The sequence below is a fragment of the Malania oleifera genome, chromosome 2 (genome assembly GCF_029873635.1).
Source record: "Malania oleifera isolate guangnan ecotype guangnan chromosome 2, ASM2987363v1, whole genome shotgun sequence".
NCBI classification, from domain to species: domain Eukaryota; kingdom Viridiplantae; phylum Streptophyta; class Magnoliopsida; order Santalales; family Ximeniaceae; genus Malania; species Malania oleifera.
The window spans coordinates 146,052,174-146,069,084 of record NC_080418.1 but is presented as its reverse complement, the minus strand read 5'-3'; the positions used below and the strand labels follow the sequence as shown (position 1 = coordinate 146,069,084).

The following is a 16,911-nucleotide window of genomic DNA, read 5'->3' as shown; positions in this document are numbered from 1 at the left end:
CCCCCTCAATATTCATATCCAAAGCACTTTTTACGCTTTTTCTCAGAAGTCATCATCCATCAACCGAACCTTCTCTGCCGTCTTCGATGGCCACGTCCGCCCCTGTTGCCGTGGATGGGCTCCAAACTCCAACCCTCGACGCTGAAGGACCTAGCCTCCTCCAACAAATCTCTAAGGAGGGCGGTTACGTTTATGCCGGCATGGCGGCGCTGGCCGCCGCCGGGGACTTCCGGGCTGCGGAGGCCGCCCGGGAGATGGCGTGGGAGCAGCTGCACTCGGGGCCCTGGCACTCGGTGCTGCCGGTGTGGAGAGACGCCTACTCCATGGCCTGTCTCCGCGTCGCCAAGCTCCACCACTCTCGCGGCGACTTTAAGGAGGCCCTTAGGGTTCTCGACATGGGCTTGATCATGGGCGGCACGCTTCTGCGTGAAGATTTGGATTCCGCGGTGGCGAAAGTCTCCTCCGAGGCGACCAGTCTTAGGGTTTCGGAGGACTCTGCGATACCAGAGACTCGGCTCGTTCGCGACGAATTGAGCGAAGCAGAGGTGAGGTCTGTCTCCCGATTTTGCTTTCTCTGTATTGTATTCTTGTTTTGTTTTGTTGTTTTGATTTAGCTATGGTGCATTTCCCAATTATCTTGCTTTGATTACAGATTACTGCTCTGCTTTCCAACAAGTTGCTGAAAAATGATTATATTAAATAGGAAAAGGACTAGGGACTGTGTAGTACCCTTGATTAAACTGTATAAGAATATGATTAAATTATAGTATCCTTGATTAAATTAAGACTCTGGTACAACAATAGTACCCTTCATTGAATTATATAGGAAAAATGATTAAATTATATATTAAAAACGATTAAACTATTACATAGGATTATAGTTTTAGTTACAGGAGAAAGACTACAGTGCACTTGATTTCTCGTGCTGAATCGGTGGGCTCTCTATGTTACATTCTTAAAACATTAGAACTGCAGTGTGAGAAATGTGCTCATTATATAGAGATAGGATCAAATTACACTGGCGTACCAAACGGATTTTCTTACACTGTCACTTAAATCTTTATTTTATATATTTTTCACGTAATTAATGATTATGATTTATTTAATTTTCTGCCCACATAGATCATGGTATTTACAAACAGTCCATCTGTATGAGCTCTTTAAATTGAAGTTTTAATTTTTGCTCTAATGGATATAATTATTGTTAGAAAATGTGATAAATGCAAATATATGATCAATTTGAAACTTGACGTGCTGCTTACAAATATAGAACTTATATCCAATTATTGAAATTGTGAAAAATTAATCATAAAGATAATTATGAAGTAGCGTACAAACTAGTTCCACGCCTTGGGTAATATAACTAAGAAGTTAGAAGAAAATAAAAGGAAACTGAATTTAATGTTCACTTTTGTTTATCTCCTTGAGAAAGCAAAAATTAAATTGCACAATTATTAGGTTATTTCCAGACCAACTCAATCACAAGAAATGCTACTCTTAAAACAATACTACTGTAGTGTGAGAAACGTGCCTCATTACATTGAGATAGGATCAAATTACCCGGGGGTGAAGAACAAATTTTTCTTACACCATAACTTAATTTTTATGTTATAGATTTTTCACATAACCAATGGTTATGATTTATTTAATTTTCTGCCCACGTAGATCATGTTATTTACAAAGATTCCATTTGTATGAGCTCTTTAAAAATTGAAGTTTTAATTTTTGCTCTAAGGGATATAACTATCGTTAGAAAATGTGATAAATGCAAATATATGATCAATTCAAAAGTTGACGTGCTGGCCTACAAATATAGAATTTATATCCAATTATTGATTTCTTGAAAAATTGATCACACAAAGAATTATGAAGTCGCGTATGAATATGTTCCACACCTTGAGTGATATAACCAAGAAGTTAGAAGAAAATAAAAGGAAAAAGAAAATTAATGTTCACCATTGTTTATCTCCTTGAGAAAGTAAAATTTAATTTCACAATTATTAGGTTATTTCCAGGCCAACTGAATTGCACAAAATGCCTAGCCCGCCAAAAAAAATCAATAGAATTTTAAATGGAACTGCTTAGACCCATCACGAATTCAATACTTCACTCTCCAAAGGATCTTTGACCAATTAAATTTTTATGAAGATTAATCTGTGTAAGTTCTTAGTGGATTTATTTGCTTTTCTGATCATCCAAATTGAGAAATATAGCAAAAAGAAATTTTAAACAATGAATTATTGTTGTTGTTGCTTAATGTGAACAGTCTTTGTGCATTGATATATGGGATATTCTGGCCCCTATGGGAAGTGGGGCTTTCTTGTTTGCTCAACATGGGAGTGGCTTGCCATGGATATTTGAAGTATGATGTTTCATGCACAGTGCTAGTTAATTATTTTGCAGTTCTTATCTTAAATTATAGCTAACCATCAAATGTTCCTAGAAATAAAATAGTGCTTCAGCTCTGAAATTATAGTTGTGAAAATCTGAACTCCTCAAATTTGTAGTACGGTTCACATTTCCTTTTTTCCCTTTGATTATTTTATTATGATGATTAGGACTTGTTTAGCCCTCTGACCATACAAGAATCTTTTCGAAGGACATTTCTCTTGCAGTTTGTTGGCTATTGGAAATAATTTGACATTGCGTTTAAACTTGTAGGTTCTTCGAGTTTTGCCCATGAAGTCACTGTCTTGTAAGATTGTTGGAAAAAGGCATGATCTGTCTTTGGAGGGATTTTTACAAGGTTATTTCCTATCAGGTTCTCCAGTTATAATCAGCGAGGGTATGGGTCACTGGCCTGCCAGGACAAAGTGGAATGATATGGATTACCTAAAAAGGGTTGCTGGGTTTCGCACAGTCCCAGTTGAGGTTATCTTTTGCTGTTACTTTTGATTTTGATTATAGTGAAATGACTTGAATGCTCCTTACTGCAGCAGTTTTCTTTAATACAAGTGTATTTGCTTATATTTGGTGATGTGTGATTTTTTTTACATGTTTTTTAGTACTGTATTTTTTAATATATATATATATATATTCACATCATTCTGATATCTTTATATATCTGAGTAGTTGATTCAATATAAATTATAAACCAAATGCATATCAGATCACTTGTGATATTTTAAATGTATGTTTAAAGCGAAAGCATTGCTGTCAATGCCTACTTGTAAATGCAACTAAGCAATTTAAAGCATATAGGAGAATATTTAACGTGAGCCCTTGGTGGAAATTGAAATATGCTACGAAAGTAAGATGGAAACTTTGAGGGATTAATATGATGACAATTTTATATTATGTTTTTTAAAAGTAACTTTTGGAATAGCAGCATAAAAGGGTAGTCCATGAAAATGGTGGATTAATGGCAAGAGTCTCTCAGTATGGAGCAGGCTATCAGAGTGAAATAGATCTCACTGCCAGCCCGCTAAGACTCAAAATATGGATGGGAATGTTGTAATTGTATTGTAAAAATAAGAAACAAGTGGGTGGGGGCTGGGGTGTATTTGTATTGACGGTAAAGGAAAGAGTGGTCTATATGATAATGATACCCATGGGGACTTCATTCGCCTTCAATAGCACAAGTAGAGGCTCTTTATATGAAGAGTGTGTATGGACATGATAAAAAATGGTAACTTTTATGGTTTGCATGGTTGAAGTAAAGGAGTGATGGAGAAGAAGGCATGGGTTTTGGATTTAAATTTTTTGCAACATACTGCTGCCTAATTTTATGTGGCCTTTTTATTCTAATGGTGATATGAAATCAAGTGAGAGTTGTCATTTGTTTCTTTAAAAGGTCAAAGAGGTTGGTGAAGTAGCTCCTTAATTTCACTGATTGTTTTGCTAGAGAAGGTAGTTGCATGGTTGGCATGTAAAGAAAATTTAAGATGGGCGAAAAGACCACAGGATTATATAAGAAATTGAAAAAGGAAATAAAAGGAGGAAGAGTTGTCCTTGTTCATTTATTGTTATAGAATTGTGAAAGATATGACGTTTCAGTAACTTAAACTAACTCACTGCAACAGTGTGAATTGATAATTCCAAGCCAAAGAAAATTCTAACAAGAAGAAGCCTTAAGTCCCACCGGGTGGGTTGGCTAAGAATTTCATTTCTTGTCAATTTGCTTTAGGATTTATTACTGGTTAAGATACACCTGTCTATTTAGCATAGAAGAAAACACACATTAAATGCCATTGGTTGTTTTCCTGAAGATTATCTAATGGAGTAGAAGCCGGAAAAGGAGTCTAGAATAAAGATCTATCTGGAAACCTAACTCATGAAATTGCATCAAATTTGCAATTAGATGAGTTATTTAATATCTTATCATGTTGAACTTGCAATAGAGAACTGTGTGGAATCTTAAGTCTTGAAAAATATAGAGTTGAAAAACTAGTCTTATTTTTACTTGAAATGTGATACACTCTTTTTTCAATTTGTGCTTGTTATATTTTGATATACATTATTGGCCCACAGCCTAACTTTTAGGTAAAGTAGTAATCTAACATGGTATCAGAGCTGGTTACCAGTAGGTCCTGGGTTCTAGTCTCGTTATCCGCATTTATTATGTGGTGTTCCAAAAATAATTATATTCCCTGTAATGGGTGTTATCTTTTGTGTGTGTATCTCTCCACATGCTGTCGTACTGTATGTGCGAGGGAGCGTCAAAGCTTGATATACATTGTTGGCCCACAACTAAACAGTGTCATTTTAAGTTAACAAAATTTGAATTTAAGGGAAGAAGCTTCAAAATATCAGACAAAAGGGATCTTTAGACAAAAGACTTGCTTCTAAGCTTCATAAAAACTAAGCATAAGAGTCTTAGCAATTCATTTCCAGACATGTAGCAAATATCAAAGGTTGACCCACTTTTTCCCCTCTACCCCCCCCCCCCTTCCAAAAATTGTGTGGCTATAATGATATCAAGATTCAATTTGCTGAATTTTTTATGCCTGAATGATTTCTTTGAACTGAAGGCTGGTAAAACTTAAAATGTTTTACAGGTTGGAAGGAATTATCTTTGCCCAGAGTGGAAACAAGAGCTTATCACATTTTCAGAGTTTCTTGAAAGGATTCAACCCAATAACTGTACTTCTGCTTTCCCTACATATCTTGCTCAGCATCCTTTGTTTGATCAGGTACACATTTTCCTTTGTGTACTGTGTGGAAGTGATTATGCAGTCTTAGGACATTTTAATGCAGCATTTAAATTACTGTTTTTCTATCTGAATTGCAGATACAAGAGCTGCGAAAGGACATTTTTATTCCCGACTACTGTTCTGTTGGTGGTGGGGAGCTCAAGTCTCTTAATGCTTGGTTTGGTCCTGCTGGAACAGTCACACCATTGCACCATGATCCACATCATAATATACTTGCTCAGGTACTGCATGCCTATATATCAAGAAACCATAACGTAGAAGCTGGCTGTGATATTGAATAATGATAACCTAGCTGTCTTCTTATGTTTGCCACCATACGCATAATGAATTATTTCAGAAGGAACATATATTAGCTTGTTTGATCACTTTTGTCTACAGCAGAGGTGCTAAACCTAAAACTAGGTGAACCCGCTCACATATTGTTATTCATGATACTGACCCGATTGAAATGTCATTCATGTTAGAAGAGGAAATGTGATTGTTGCCCATCTAGATATCTGCTCTCATTTATTTATTTATTTTTGAGATGTATACCTGCTTTGAACATTTTCTACATCTAGTGACACAATACATAACAGCATGTGTTTTTGTTACTTAAGAGGAATTTGATATTTCTAAATATTTCAGATAAAAAGGTTCATTGACATCTGCAGCACCTGCACTCGTATAATCATATGCACTTTGAGACCAGGCTGTTGACTCCATGCCATCAGAGGGCGAAAAAGTAAATCAATTCTTTCGATTTTGTTATAATATGAAACCTATTTAGGCTACTGAAACACAGTACACAACACAGGTATATATTTCATGCATTGAACTCTATTGTAGCATCATTATAGCTTATACTTTTCTTACTGTTTTATGCTCTAATAAGGATGTGACCGAGGGAAGCTAAAAGGAGAGGGTTTAGACCTTATGGCTAATGTTAGCTTAACAAACTTCAATGAGAATTGAGTCCTTTAACAAGTCCTTAGATACATTAGTATTGAAGGATCTGCATTATGCTCTTGAAGAAATTTTGAGGATGCCTTCTCCCATTTATAGTGCAATTTCATACCTTAAAATGATTAAGAATTTTAAAGAGTTGATTTTGTCACTTTATGAATGATGGCTGACTCTTACATTTAATAACTTGTTCATACCCTTCTATCTTTATGTTCTTGACTGTTGCATTTGAATTTGTCTAATTACTTGAGTGATTCATCCATTTTATGATCAAAGATACATTTTTGCCCTTCACTTTCATGGCGGAAAAAGTATGGTTCTCTGTATCCCTAATTTTGAAACTAAACTTTTCTAGCATGAATAATCCTCTGCCTCTTTGTTGCAGGTTGTTGGCAAAAAGTATGTAAGACTTTATCCCCCTTCATTGTCAGAGGAGCTTTACCCATACACTGAAACCATGCTTTGCAATTCCAGCCAGGTAACTGCAATCTGAAACCCCTAGGATAGTATTTGTTGGAATTGTTTATAATTTTGATGAAAATACATATGCCACAGTTGCTTAATAATTGCAAATGACCCAATGACCCACCAGCACTACCCCTAGCTGTCTTCTTGTCTATGTTTTTTTTGTAAAATTTTATTTTGTGTAGCTCCAGTAGATGTTTGGTTCAACTCAGCTTTGGGATCCTAACTCCAATCTCACTCAGCACTGAATTTCTTAACATTAGAAACATGATTATCTTGAAAGCATTAATAGTAAAAAAATATAATTGAATTACACCTTGGAATGAAGTGCATCCAAGAAAAATGTTGCTTATAAGCATTGATTTTAAATTCCATATTTCTAGATAAGTACATTCTTGTTCTGCTATCGTTTTTTGTGGGGTGAGGTGGGGAGGTATGTTGTTTTTTTTACACATCTCAGTGCCCACGAGCGATAGTTTGTTTTTTCATGTTTGGTCCATTTGGGATTTTTTTTTTTAATTGTGTGTTTTGTTTAGTCACTTGACTGAGCAAAAAGGGGTTGTTTGGTTTGAGTTCATAAGTTTGTACAACTAATTTTCCATAGTTGTAAGTCTGTGTGCATAAAGAATTTTTTATTTTCAAGTTAAAAAAGAAGTACATTGAAAAAAAAATGTCCTTTAATCCAATCTAAACAAATGCTGTTTCATATTGTCTTATTTCTGCTCTTACAACCAGATGTCTAGTTTTAAACATACATATTGTTCTGTTTCAATGTAGGACCTTCTATTATTTCTAGATCAAATAATTAGATATAGTCAAACATCTATGTTGGCTACGATGTTGTATTTTATGAACTAGAAGCTTGATGCATGGTTGGTGAGAACTTATATAATGCTTAAACAATGATGGAAAGTGGACTACTTTGGAAAGTTGCTGTGGGGCGGTATGCTGGTTGTCCAAGTCACATTCTTGTTTGGGGGTAATATGATGGTGCTTCATAGGTTTAACAAATTCCACAAGAAAGAAAAAATAAAAATTAGTTATGTAAATAATGTAGGAAAATAAAAATTATTGTTGAGAGTATATTCAGGGTTATTTGCCCTGATCCATTTTCTGATCCTTAAAAAAAACACCTGACCAGGGGCAGGAGAGAGATGCATTGAAGGTTTTTGAAGCCCCTGCTTAAAGGCTCGCGTGAAGCTAAAGTACATTTTTGTTTCCAGCTGTTCACCATACCAGGATGGAGTCCTATATAACTGGGCTAGCTTAGGTTTATGAGTTTATGACCATAAATCATGATTGGCATGGTGAGTTCATGTCTATATGTCCCTTGGAACATAGCTTAGGTCTTAAGATGCAGGGCAGGAAGTTTTGGTGACTAGAGAAGATGCCCACACACACACACACACACACAAAGAGAGAGAATTGCCATAGAAAGATCATGAAAATGTCTTTCTCCTGAGCTTCATATGGCTGTTAGCTTTTTTATTTTTTACTATACTCAGATTTGATGATTTTATGCCCCTATGGAGTAAGGCAAAGAAAAGAATATTAACTTGTTGAAACTTTCTTGAAGTGGTGCTGTGTGGCAATTCTTTCTTGTTACATATTTTGAGTCTTGAAAACAATATGCAAAACACACAAGAACCTAATAGGTGAAAGTCTGATGGAGGATGATTTAAGGGATGCTCTTTTAGGGTTTCTTTTAGATAAGCCTATCTCATTCCATCCCATTCTTTGGATAATAAACAATATTACGTACTCTTGTTAATCATATGATCCTGGATTTTACTAATGAAATGTTTTGTTTGAAGGTTGATCTCGACAAAGTTGACGAAAAGCAGTTCCCAAAAGTGCAAGAGTTGGAGTTTGTGGATTGCATTTTGGAGGAAGGTGAAATGCTTTACATTCCACCCAAATGGTGGCACTATGTGCGATCTCTTACCACAAGCCTTTCAGTTAGTTTCTGGTGGAGTGGCTGTGGAAGCTCACCTGTTTCTTAATACTAGTAATGTTTTATTATATTTTTTGTATACAAAAAAACTATGCAAAAAATGATAAATATTTTACCTTTAGCAGGTGGTGTACTGTCTAGTGTGGCAGCAATGCAGCACTGCGCATTATCATGTATACAGACACATTCAGGTGATAACTTTTTTCTTAAAATCTTCTTCTTCGTTTGGAACTACTTATGGAAAAGTAGTGTTTTTATAAATAGGTATTTTTTTTCAGGAAAATATATATATAATGTTAAAAAATAATAATAATAATTTTAAAGAGTATTTTCTAAAATAAATATTTATTTAAGTGTAAATCAAATACTACTTATTAAAATAGGTACTTATAAAAAGTATCTTTTTTGAAAAAGTACTTAGGTAATTTTGAGAATTTAGGTTTTGATTGTTGTAGTCATTTGTAATTTGTCTTTTTGTTTATGTAAAATCAAGAAACAAAGTACGTGTTTGTTTGTGTTATTGTTTCTTAGCTCATTTTTATTTGTTTTTAAGAAAATTGAAAATTAGATTGTATGTTTTCATTTATTTTTAGTAACTTATTGTTAAGACACAAATATAGTACTAAATACAAAACATTAAAGGATTAATAAAAGAACTATATACTTATTAGAAGGTTAAGAATGGAAAATATGTTGTCTTTGAAGTTGATTTTGCATTTAGAAGCATGACCTTCAGATTATTCAACAACAAATTTGGTTTTGTGCGTATTAACAAATTCTATAGGTATAGGAGTCGGAATGTTTAGTAAACAAATGAGGGAATTAAAAGAATAAAATTAAATAATTAAGTTTAATTAAAACAATGAAATCAAAACTTGAATCATGTATTTAAAATGAGAAATAATTTTATTTGCCTATGCAATCCTCCTTTTATTCTATTTATTAAGTAGCTTTTTTTTTCAATTTAAAGCACATTTAAATATCAATGTTCTTTAAAATGTAGAATTAACTTTTTTTGAATCAAATTATTAGTTTTATACATTTTTTTAATCATTCATTGTAATCATGTATTTTGATTGCTATTTGATTCAAGAGTAAATTTTCAAGTATTTCTTTGATTAATTTTTATATAGATTAACTAAAGTTATTAATTTTGGGGTTTTAGATTTTGTTTTTGATTTTTAATTTTAATTTTTGATTTTTGTTTTCATAATTTTTATAGTGATGCTTGATGATAAGAAGAGGGGAAATTTCATAGGAAGATAAAATAAATTTACTCTTCTTCATATTACTTGATTTAATAAGTGAAGAGAAATATTGAGAAAGAAAATAAAATTAATTTTTTTTAACAATTGTTTAAGGGTTCTTATGTGTATTTACATAGTTTTCCTCTATTTCTCTCACATTTTGAAGAGAATAAAATGATAATTTTTCTTTGACATTTATGTCTACTCCTTTTTTCTCATTTTGTGTTATCTACTTCTCAATCCAAAGGGCTGCTTCAAATTTGATGGACCTTTTGATTGTGTGTGTGTGTGTGTGAGAGAGAGAGAGAGAGAGAGAGAGAGAGAGAGAGAGAGAGGGATTTGCTCTTGTGGAAATTTGGATGCAATCAAGAATTTATCAAATTTTCATTAAAATAAAATAAACAATAGATCATTTGAGTTTGTACTCTTAGAGTGAGATGCCACTTTATCTCACATGTACAACAAATTCTTTGCGGTATGAAAAAAATTTCTATATTAATTAAAAAATTTAGATCTAACTAAATCATTCCGGGGGTTGTATCTCATTTTGTAATTAGTGTGCCTTATTATTTATTTATAACTTAATACAAACATAAATGTCATGGTCCTACATCAAATGTGTACTAACAGGATTCTAAGGATACTTTAGATTCCAATTTTATGACACTATTTTTAAGGCAAAACTATGAGATTAGTGAATCAAAGTAAATCATGTCTCATCAAAGTTGGTCGAGACCATTACATTCAGAGTTATCTTGAAAGTATTTTCATATGGATGAATCCTATAGGCATCAAAGATTAGATGGAGAGCAAGCCCTATATTAGATGTGTAGTAGAAAGATTTTAAATTGATGAGGATAGTTCAGGTTTCAATTCTGAAACACACTTTTTATAGGGTAAAAAAGTGTGATTAGTGGATCAAAGTAAGTAATGTCTCATCAAAATGAGTTGAGACCACTATATTTGGTATCAAAACCACCTTGAAGGCTTTAAGTTTATAAGGATAGTTCAGATTTAATTATGTGAGATACTTTTTATAGGATAAAAATGTAAGACTAGTGGATCAAAGTGAGTAATATATCTCATCGAAATAATTTGAGACCATTACATTCAGTATCAAAATCATCTTGTACGTACTATTATATTATATTGGTGGATTGTACATAAAAAGGTAGATCACTCTAACTAAGACATCAAAGATCATGTGTATTATGAGGAGGAATTAAGTTTGTAAAAATGGTTCATACTCTTGAGATTTTTTATAAAACAAAATTATAATGTCAATAAGTTAAAATTGATAATAACTCGTTTTAGTTAGGTCGTAACCATTATAATAGCAGAGGCTAGATGTCTAGACATAAAATATATATCCATCAAAGAAGTGAATAAAAAATTATTTAGTTGTGTTGGATAAATACATAATGAAATTGCGCAATTAAAAAGTAAATAAATAAAGTAAAAGATAGAGATTTTTGCATGCTGCTGTCACCATCACGCTAGACAACTGCACACTTTGGATTCATGCACCACAACCACAAAGGTTGGTTGTGCTCCAGCTGCCCATCCCCCTGACACCTGCATGTAAAGCCATGTTTGACTGCTTGACCCTCCTCCACGTCACTCCATAAATCAGAGGGTACGCATTAAAAAATAAAATAAAACAAAGCTTTTAACAAACAGGGTCTTAACCTACCCATTTAATTTGATAAAAATAATGCAACCATTTTATTTAAATATTTCTTCCATGAAGCTTGAAGCTGATGCAATGAATGCTTAAAAGACTTCTCCTCCATGTGCTGGTGGGTTGGCAGATCGAAAATTTTAAATTATTAAAGAAAATAAATAAATAAATAAGTAGGCCCTCCATCTAAAATTTCAACTCATGAGATTTTTTTTCGTTTATTTTTCTTACATTTGATAAAATTCATTGATTGTTTTATAATAAAATTAATTTAATATTATAAAATAATATGTGAAGATTTTAGACAATCAGGCGACAATAAACAGTGATAAACTTCCCTTTGGCAGGGATTTTCCAAAGTAGCCTTTCCATTTAGTCCCACCAAAATTCAAAAGAAAAATAAAAATGGGTTTCCCACTCAAAGAAATCAAAACGAATCGTTTTGGGTCATCTCCTTCCTCATGGACACGGCAGCATCAAAAAATTCATCCATGGCTTTTACAGAAGAACCCTTGCAACCTTCCTGCTCTCTAATCGCGTCCCATATCATATCCCTTGCTTCCCCTGCTTTTCTTCTTATTTCCTTTCCCTTCTCCGTCTCCCCCATCACAATCTCGATCTTTTCCACTATGTCCTCGTGCCGGACCTCACTCGCACCGCCTCTGGCCACCTCCACGCAGACCCCCATCTTTTCCTTCAATAGCTTCACGTTGTAGAACTGGTCTGCCGCCATCGGCCACCCGATGATCGGAACGCCTTGGCTGAGAGCTTCTAGCACCGAATTCCATCCGCAGTGGCTCAGAAACGCAGAAATTGATCCGTGCGACAGAATCTCCACCTGCGGTGCCCACTTGTGTACTAGTAATCCCCTGTTCTGATCTCGGATCCGATCTTCGAATCCCTCCGGTAACCAATCTCCGGCCTTAAACTGGCAGTTTATGTCGAATCCCAAAGGGGGTTTTATGACCCAGATGAAATTTTTGCCGGAATTCTCCAGCGCCGTCGCCAGTTGCATCATCTGCGATGCAGAGACCGTGTTCTGCGACCCGAACGATATGTAAAGGACCGAGTTCGACGGTTTTCTGCTAAGCCATTCTATGCAGGTCTCCGACGAGATGCCGGACTGTTTCCCGGGTTTCCGGGAGAGATTAACCGGACCGAGTGACCAGACCGGTCGGCCGAGCTTTCGCCGGAAGTAGCTCAATCCGATGTAATCGAATTCTCCCACCGTGTTGAACAACACCGCGTCGGCGTTCGCCCATTTGGGAAGCGTTTTCAGCTGAAACCCCGTCCACGGATCGTCCTCGCCAGCGGAAATCAGGCCGACCGCGAGCTGCGTCCGGTGGATCTGACCCGCTTCGGGGAAGTCCGGGAGCGGGAACTCCTCCTCGTCTGGATTCTTCTTGTGGGGGAGGTTGAGCCAGAGGGAATAGTAGCAGGCGAAGCCGAATCCGCCGCCGCCGCAGAAGATCGCATGGGAGATGCCGAACTCGTGGGCGACGTCGGCTGTCCAAGGGAAGAACATGTCGGCGATTATGCAGAGGGGGCGCCTCTCGTCGGAAACGAGGTCAGAGATGATTCTCCGGAAGGCAGGTTTGAAGGAGGAGCAGGCTTGGACGAAGCGGTAGATGAGAGGATACGTGAGGACGTCGGTGTTCTCGGTGCCGGGAGGGAGGCCGTGGTCGGCGCCGGAGAAGGGGATGGGGAGGAGATTGATGGAGGAGTTCGGGGGGAGAGACGATCGGAGATTGTTGATGTTGAGCGGAGTGTTGATGAAGGTGATGGAGTAGCCTTTGCGCTGTTCTATCTGGAGGGCCAAGGCCAGGAATGGGATCATGTGACCCTGCGCCATGAGTGGGAAGATTACTACATTCTCTGTTTTTTCGGCCATTGTCGTGTTCTGAGGCAGAGCAGGGCGGAAGAGGATTGCAGAGGAAGAGAACTGTGAGTCTCTAAATAGCCGCTTTTTAAAAACAATGGTAGGCAATGGTAGGCATTTTCTTGGTTTTACTTTTATAACTCAATAAAATTATATTAAATTATAATTTACTTTTAAAAATTTTAATTGAAATTCTTCTAATTGTTAAAAAATGTTATTTTCTCCTAAAAGTCTTTTAAAAAAAGTTCTTGAAATTCGGAAGTAGATTCAATGTAAAATTTTAAGTGTAAGAAATACTCGGCTCTCTTAAGATTTGGTAAAAAAATAAAAACATATTCCCTAAAAAACAAAAAAAACTTATCTTTTTATAAAATATAAAAGAAGATTTATATTTTTTTGACAAATTTCAATAGATATCTTTAGAATTCTTGAAATATCAGGGAGGACATTGTCTTTTTATCAAATTTCATGAGAGATCAATGTCTTTTACCAAATTTTAAAGATCAAATTATTTAATATAATTTATTTTTTTTATTACATAATAAAATGATAAATTTATCACCTTAAAAAATAAAGTTGCTATTAGTACGAAGGAATAAAAGTAGAGTATTTTGATAATTTTTGAAGGGCGAGCAAAATATCTTCTAAAATTTTTAGGTTGACTCTAAACCCTAAAGACTTGTGGTGTAATATGTTCTTTTTTGTGGGTGATATAATTTGCTTTTCACTTTTTTGATTTTGAAAATTGTTTTAGTTGAAAGATTGGTAAATTAGGCAGTTTAATAATGTCAAATTTTAAATAATCAATCAAAACTTTAGATTGAATTTGTGATTATGATTATACTATGTAATTTAATTAGGAAGTTAACTTATTTTTTGAATCTTGATGCATTTGATTTGTCTAACCTAATAATTTTTCATTTACTTAGTTTTGAGTAATATGTTTCCATACATGTATAAAGCAAATTGCTTCTTGAACCTATAGAGATTTTGGCCTAAACTCTTAGAGCCTCTCTATTTGTATAAAGTATACATTTTTTTTTCATTTTAAAAATTTTAAAAATTACAAAAATATTATCTTATATTTATTTTTTTAACATTTACATCAAAATTTTAAAAATAAAAAAAATGAAATATTTTAGATTATGAATCTTGATATTGAGATATAATTCATTAAATACATTTTATTAAGTAAAGTAGCTATGTATGCATGAACAATTTGAATCATGTAATTATAACTTATGATTATTAAACCTAGCGACAAAATATTTTCTTTTGTACAAATAAAATGATGTCAAATTATTACAATTTAGCTCCAAGTATATTTTGAGTGAAATCATAAGTCAATTCTTATAGTATTAAATAAAATCTATTCCGTTCATATACGTTTAATTAGTATATTTAATTACTTGTACTTAATGATTTCGCACAGTTGTTTATGTCATCCTAATTAAATCTAAAAATATCATTCAATCTCAATAAAAATATTTACATATAATTTAATTGATACTACACATTCTATCACGGTTATCTATAATAAGCTGATTATTAATTAAAAAAATCTCAAGAAATTTTATTTGTGAAGAAGTAATTATGACTTTAAGTCATATAGTTAATATAAAACAATTTTAAAATAATATATTTTTTGTAACTAATAATAGCCGGACCCCGAATGGGGCGACTAATCTCCAAGAGACAAAAGGATCTTACATTAATTTCAATTCTACAATTGGTAATTGAATTACTTTAGATGATAATATTAATTGAATAAAACTAATACACTACTAATCCTTAATTATACAAATTAAAAGTATAGGAATTAAAATAAATTTTAGCTAAAAGTATAATAACTTTTTCACTTGTATATTTTTAATACACACATATAGTTATGACAAAAGCTTCATTATAAAGGAATTTTATTAAAAATAATTGAAATTAAAATTGTAAGATACATTAAATTTGCGAAGTTTCTGTTCTCATGAAAAATATATAAATATAATTGAAGAATAAAAAACATACATACTCACACATTAAAGAAGACATTATTTTTTATTTCCTAATTTCTTTTGAAACGTCTCCATGATTAAAATTTAAAATGTCGTTATTAGAAATGACGTGGATTTGCATTTAAACTGTTGGAGCTGTCCCTTGGGGACTCCAGGTAGCCTTAGTCATGATCCTCGTGGAATCATTTGTGATAAGGGCTCAACTGTGATCTGTGAACACATGACTTTTTGTGTTGATTTTAAGATCTTAGAAGGTCAAGATGTCAACCTAACTCGGTTAAGTAATAGGGGCTAGTCATGTCAAAGCACGAGATTGAGAGTATGGTTATGCTCGAGGAAGGTACCTAAAATTGTAGTACCCTTTTAATGCCCATTAGATTAATAATATTTAATTAACACATAAATTTTAGGACAGAAGGCACTCACCTCCCCTGAGGTTTAGAAAAAGAATAAGGACCTCTCTTGAGGTTTCAAAAATCTTAGAGACATTCGCTTAAGTTTTAAAAATGTTATAAACTTCCCCTGATGTTTGACAAAAAAGACACAAACTTCCCCTCAAGACTTGTCTTTTAATAAAATATAAGGAGGGCTTTGTGTGATTTTTGGCAAACCTCAGGGAAGATCCTTAGAATTTTAGAAACCTCAAGCGAGGCCTCTGGGATTTCTGAAACCTCAAGGAAGGTCCCTATTTTTTTTGTCAAACCTTAGGAAAGGTTAGTATCTTTCATCCTAAATTATATACGGTCTAATTTGTCTGTTACATAAATAATACTTAATTAACACATAAATTATATATGGTCTTAATAAATAAATTATCCTTGTCTAATTTATCTTTCATTGAAACAAGTTTAGGATTTATCCAATACTTAAATATTGGTTTCACTTTTGTGGAAGGGGTTCTAGGGAGGGGAGGAAAATTTCGTTGTACAAAAGTGACGAATGTTTTGGAAAAGACCAAAGAGGATAACCAAGAGGTTCACAAGAAGCTTCTTCCTCACTTTTTGACGACTCTATTGGAGAGAGTTGGATTGTGCAAGATTATGGCTAAGAGATATGTAGGCACTCAATGACCCACTTAAGATATTGAGAATGGAGGAGAATACGGCATTGTACTAAGCACGAAAAAATTGCTACCAACATGGCTCTGATGATGCAAATTGTATATTCCTCTCGATAGAAGGTGTTTACCATTTTTCAAGAGAACGTTAAAAATTCTTAATCAAGTAGTGGCTACCATAAGTCAAATGATTCTTACATCATTTTTATTTCACAATCTCAAGTGACTACCTTAAATCCTCCTAAAAATATGTATATGTTGCTTATGATAGTGAGTACACGATATTTTTTTAGTAAAATGATGAAAGGATAGTTACCTCCATGGAGAGAGTTCATAAGACATGAGGACATTTTTGTCACACATAAGCAATGGTTGTTGTAGAAAGGATCTAGCGAGGAGAATCAAGGAATTTTCAAGACACTCAAATGAGGATTATGATAGATGAAGATGTTTTCGTCGTTTTGTGTGTGTGTGTGTGTGTGTGTGTGTGTGCGTGAGAGAGAGAGAGAGAGAGAGAGAGAGAG

General features: G+C 34.1%; 2 protein-coding genes across 3 annotated transcripts; one reads left to right on the top strand and one right to left on the bottom strand.

Moving 5' to 3' along the window:
* On the top strand, window positions 1-8,729 carry LOC131147903 (lysine-specific demethylase JMJ30). 2 transcript variants are annotated; one of them, XR_009134958.1, is made up of 7 exons: window positions 9-545; window positions 2,662-2,871; window positions 4,998-5,132; window positions 5,231-5,374; window positions 5,781-5,877; window positions 6,484-6,576; window positions 8,378-8,401. XR_009134958.1 is itself a non-coding variant. In XM_058097545.1 (6 exons), the coding sequence occupies exons 1-6, from the start codon at window positions 87-89 to the stop codon at window positions 8,564-8,566; spliced, it is 1,230 nt and encodes a 409-aa protein (XP_057953528.1). In that variant the 5' UTR covers window positions 1-86; the 3' UTR covers window positions 8,567-8,729. The 2 variants fall into 2 exon arrangements, 1 of the variants encoding a protein (XP_057953528.1); XM_058097545.1 differs by lacking the exon at window positions 5,781-5,877 and having other exon boundaries at window positions 1-545; window positions 8,378-8,729.
* A 3,042-nt stretch (window positions 8,730-11,771) lies between these two features.
* On the bottom strand, window positions 11,772-14,129 carry LOC131147902 (UDP-glycosyltransferase 92A1-like). Its single transcript, XM_058097544.1, has one exon. The coding sequence runs from the start codon at window positions 13,334-13,336 to the stop codon at window positions 11,873-11,875; it is 1,464 nt and encodes a 487-aa protein (XP_057953527.1). The 5' UTR covers window positions 13,337-14,129; the 3' UTR covers window positions 11,772-11,872.
* Between the last annotated feature and the right edge of the window lie 2,782 nt (window positions 14,130-16,911).

Bases quoted from the DNA above. Each gene is read 5' to 3' on its own strand.
- LOC131147903 (XM_058097545.1), top strand. From the start codon at position 87: ATGGCCACGTCCGCCCCTGTTGCCGTGGATGGGCTCCAAACTCCAACC. The intron at 546-2,661 runs GTGAGGTCTGTC...TTAAACTTGTAG, and splicing joins ACGAATTGAGCGAAGCAGAG to GTTCTTCGAGTTTTGCCCAT. The intron at 5,133-5,230 runs GTACACATTTTC...TCTGAATTGCAG, and splicing joins AGCATCCTTTGTTTGATCAG to ATACAAGAGCTGCGAAAGGA.
- LOC131147902 (XM_058097544.1), bottom strand. From the start codon at position 13,336: ATGGCCGAAAAAACAGAGAATGTAGTAATCTTCCCACTCATGGCGCAG.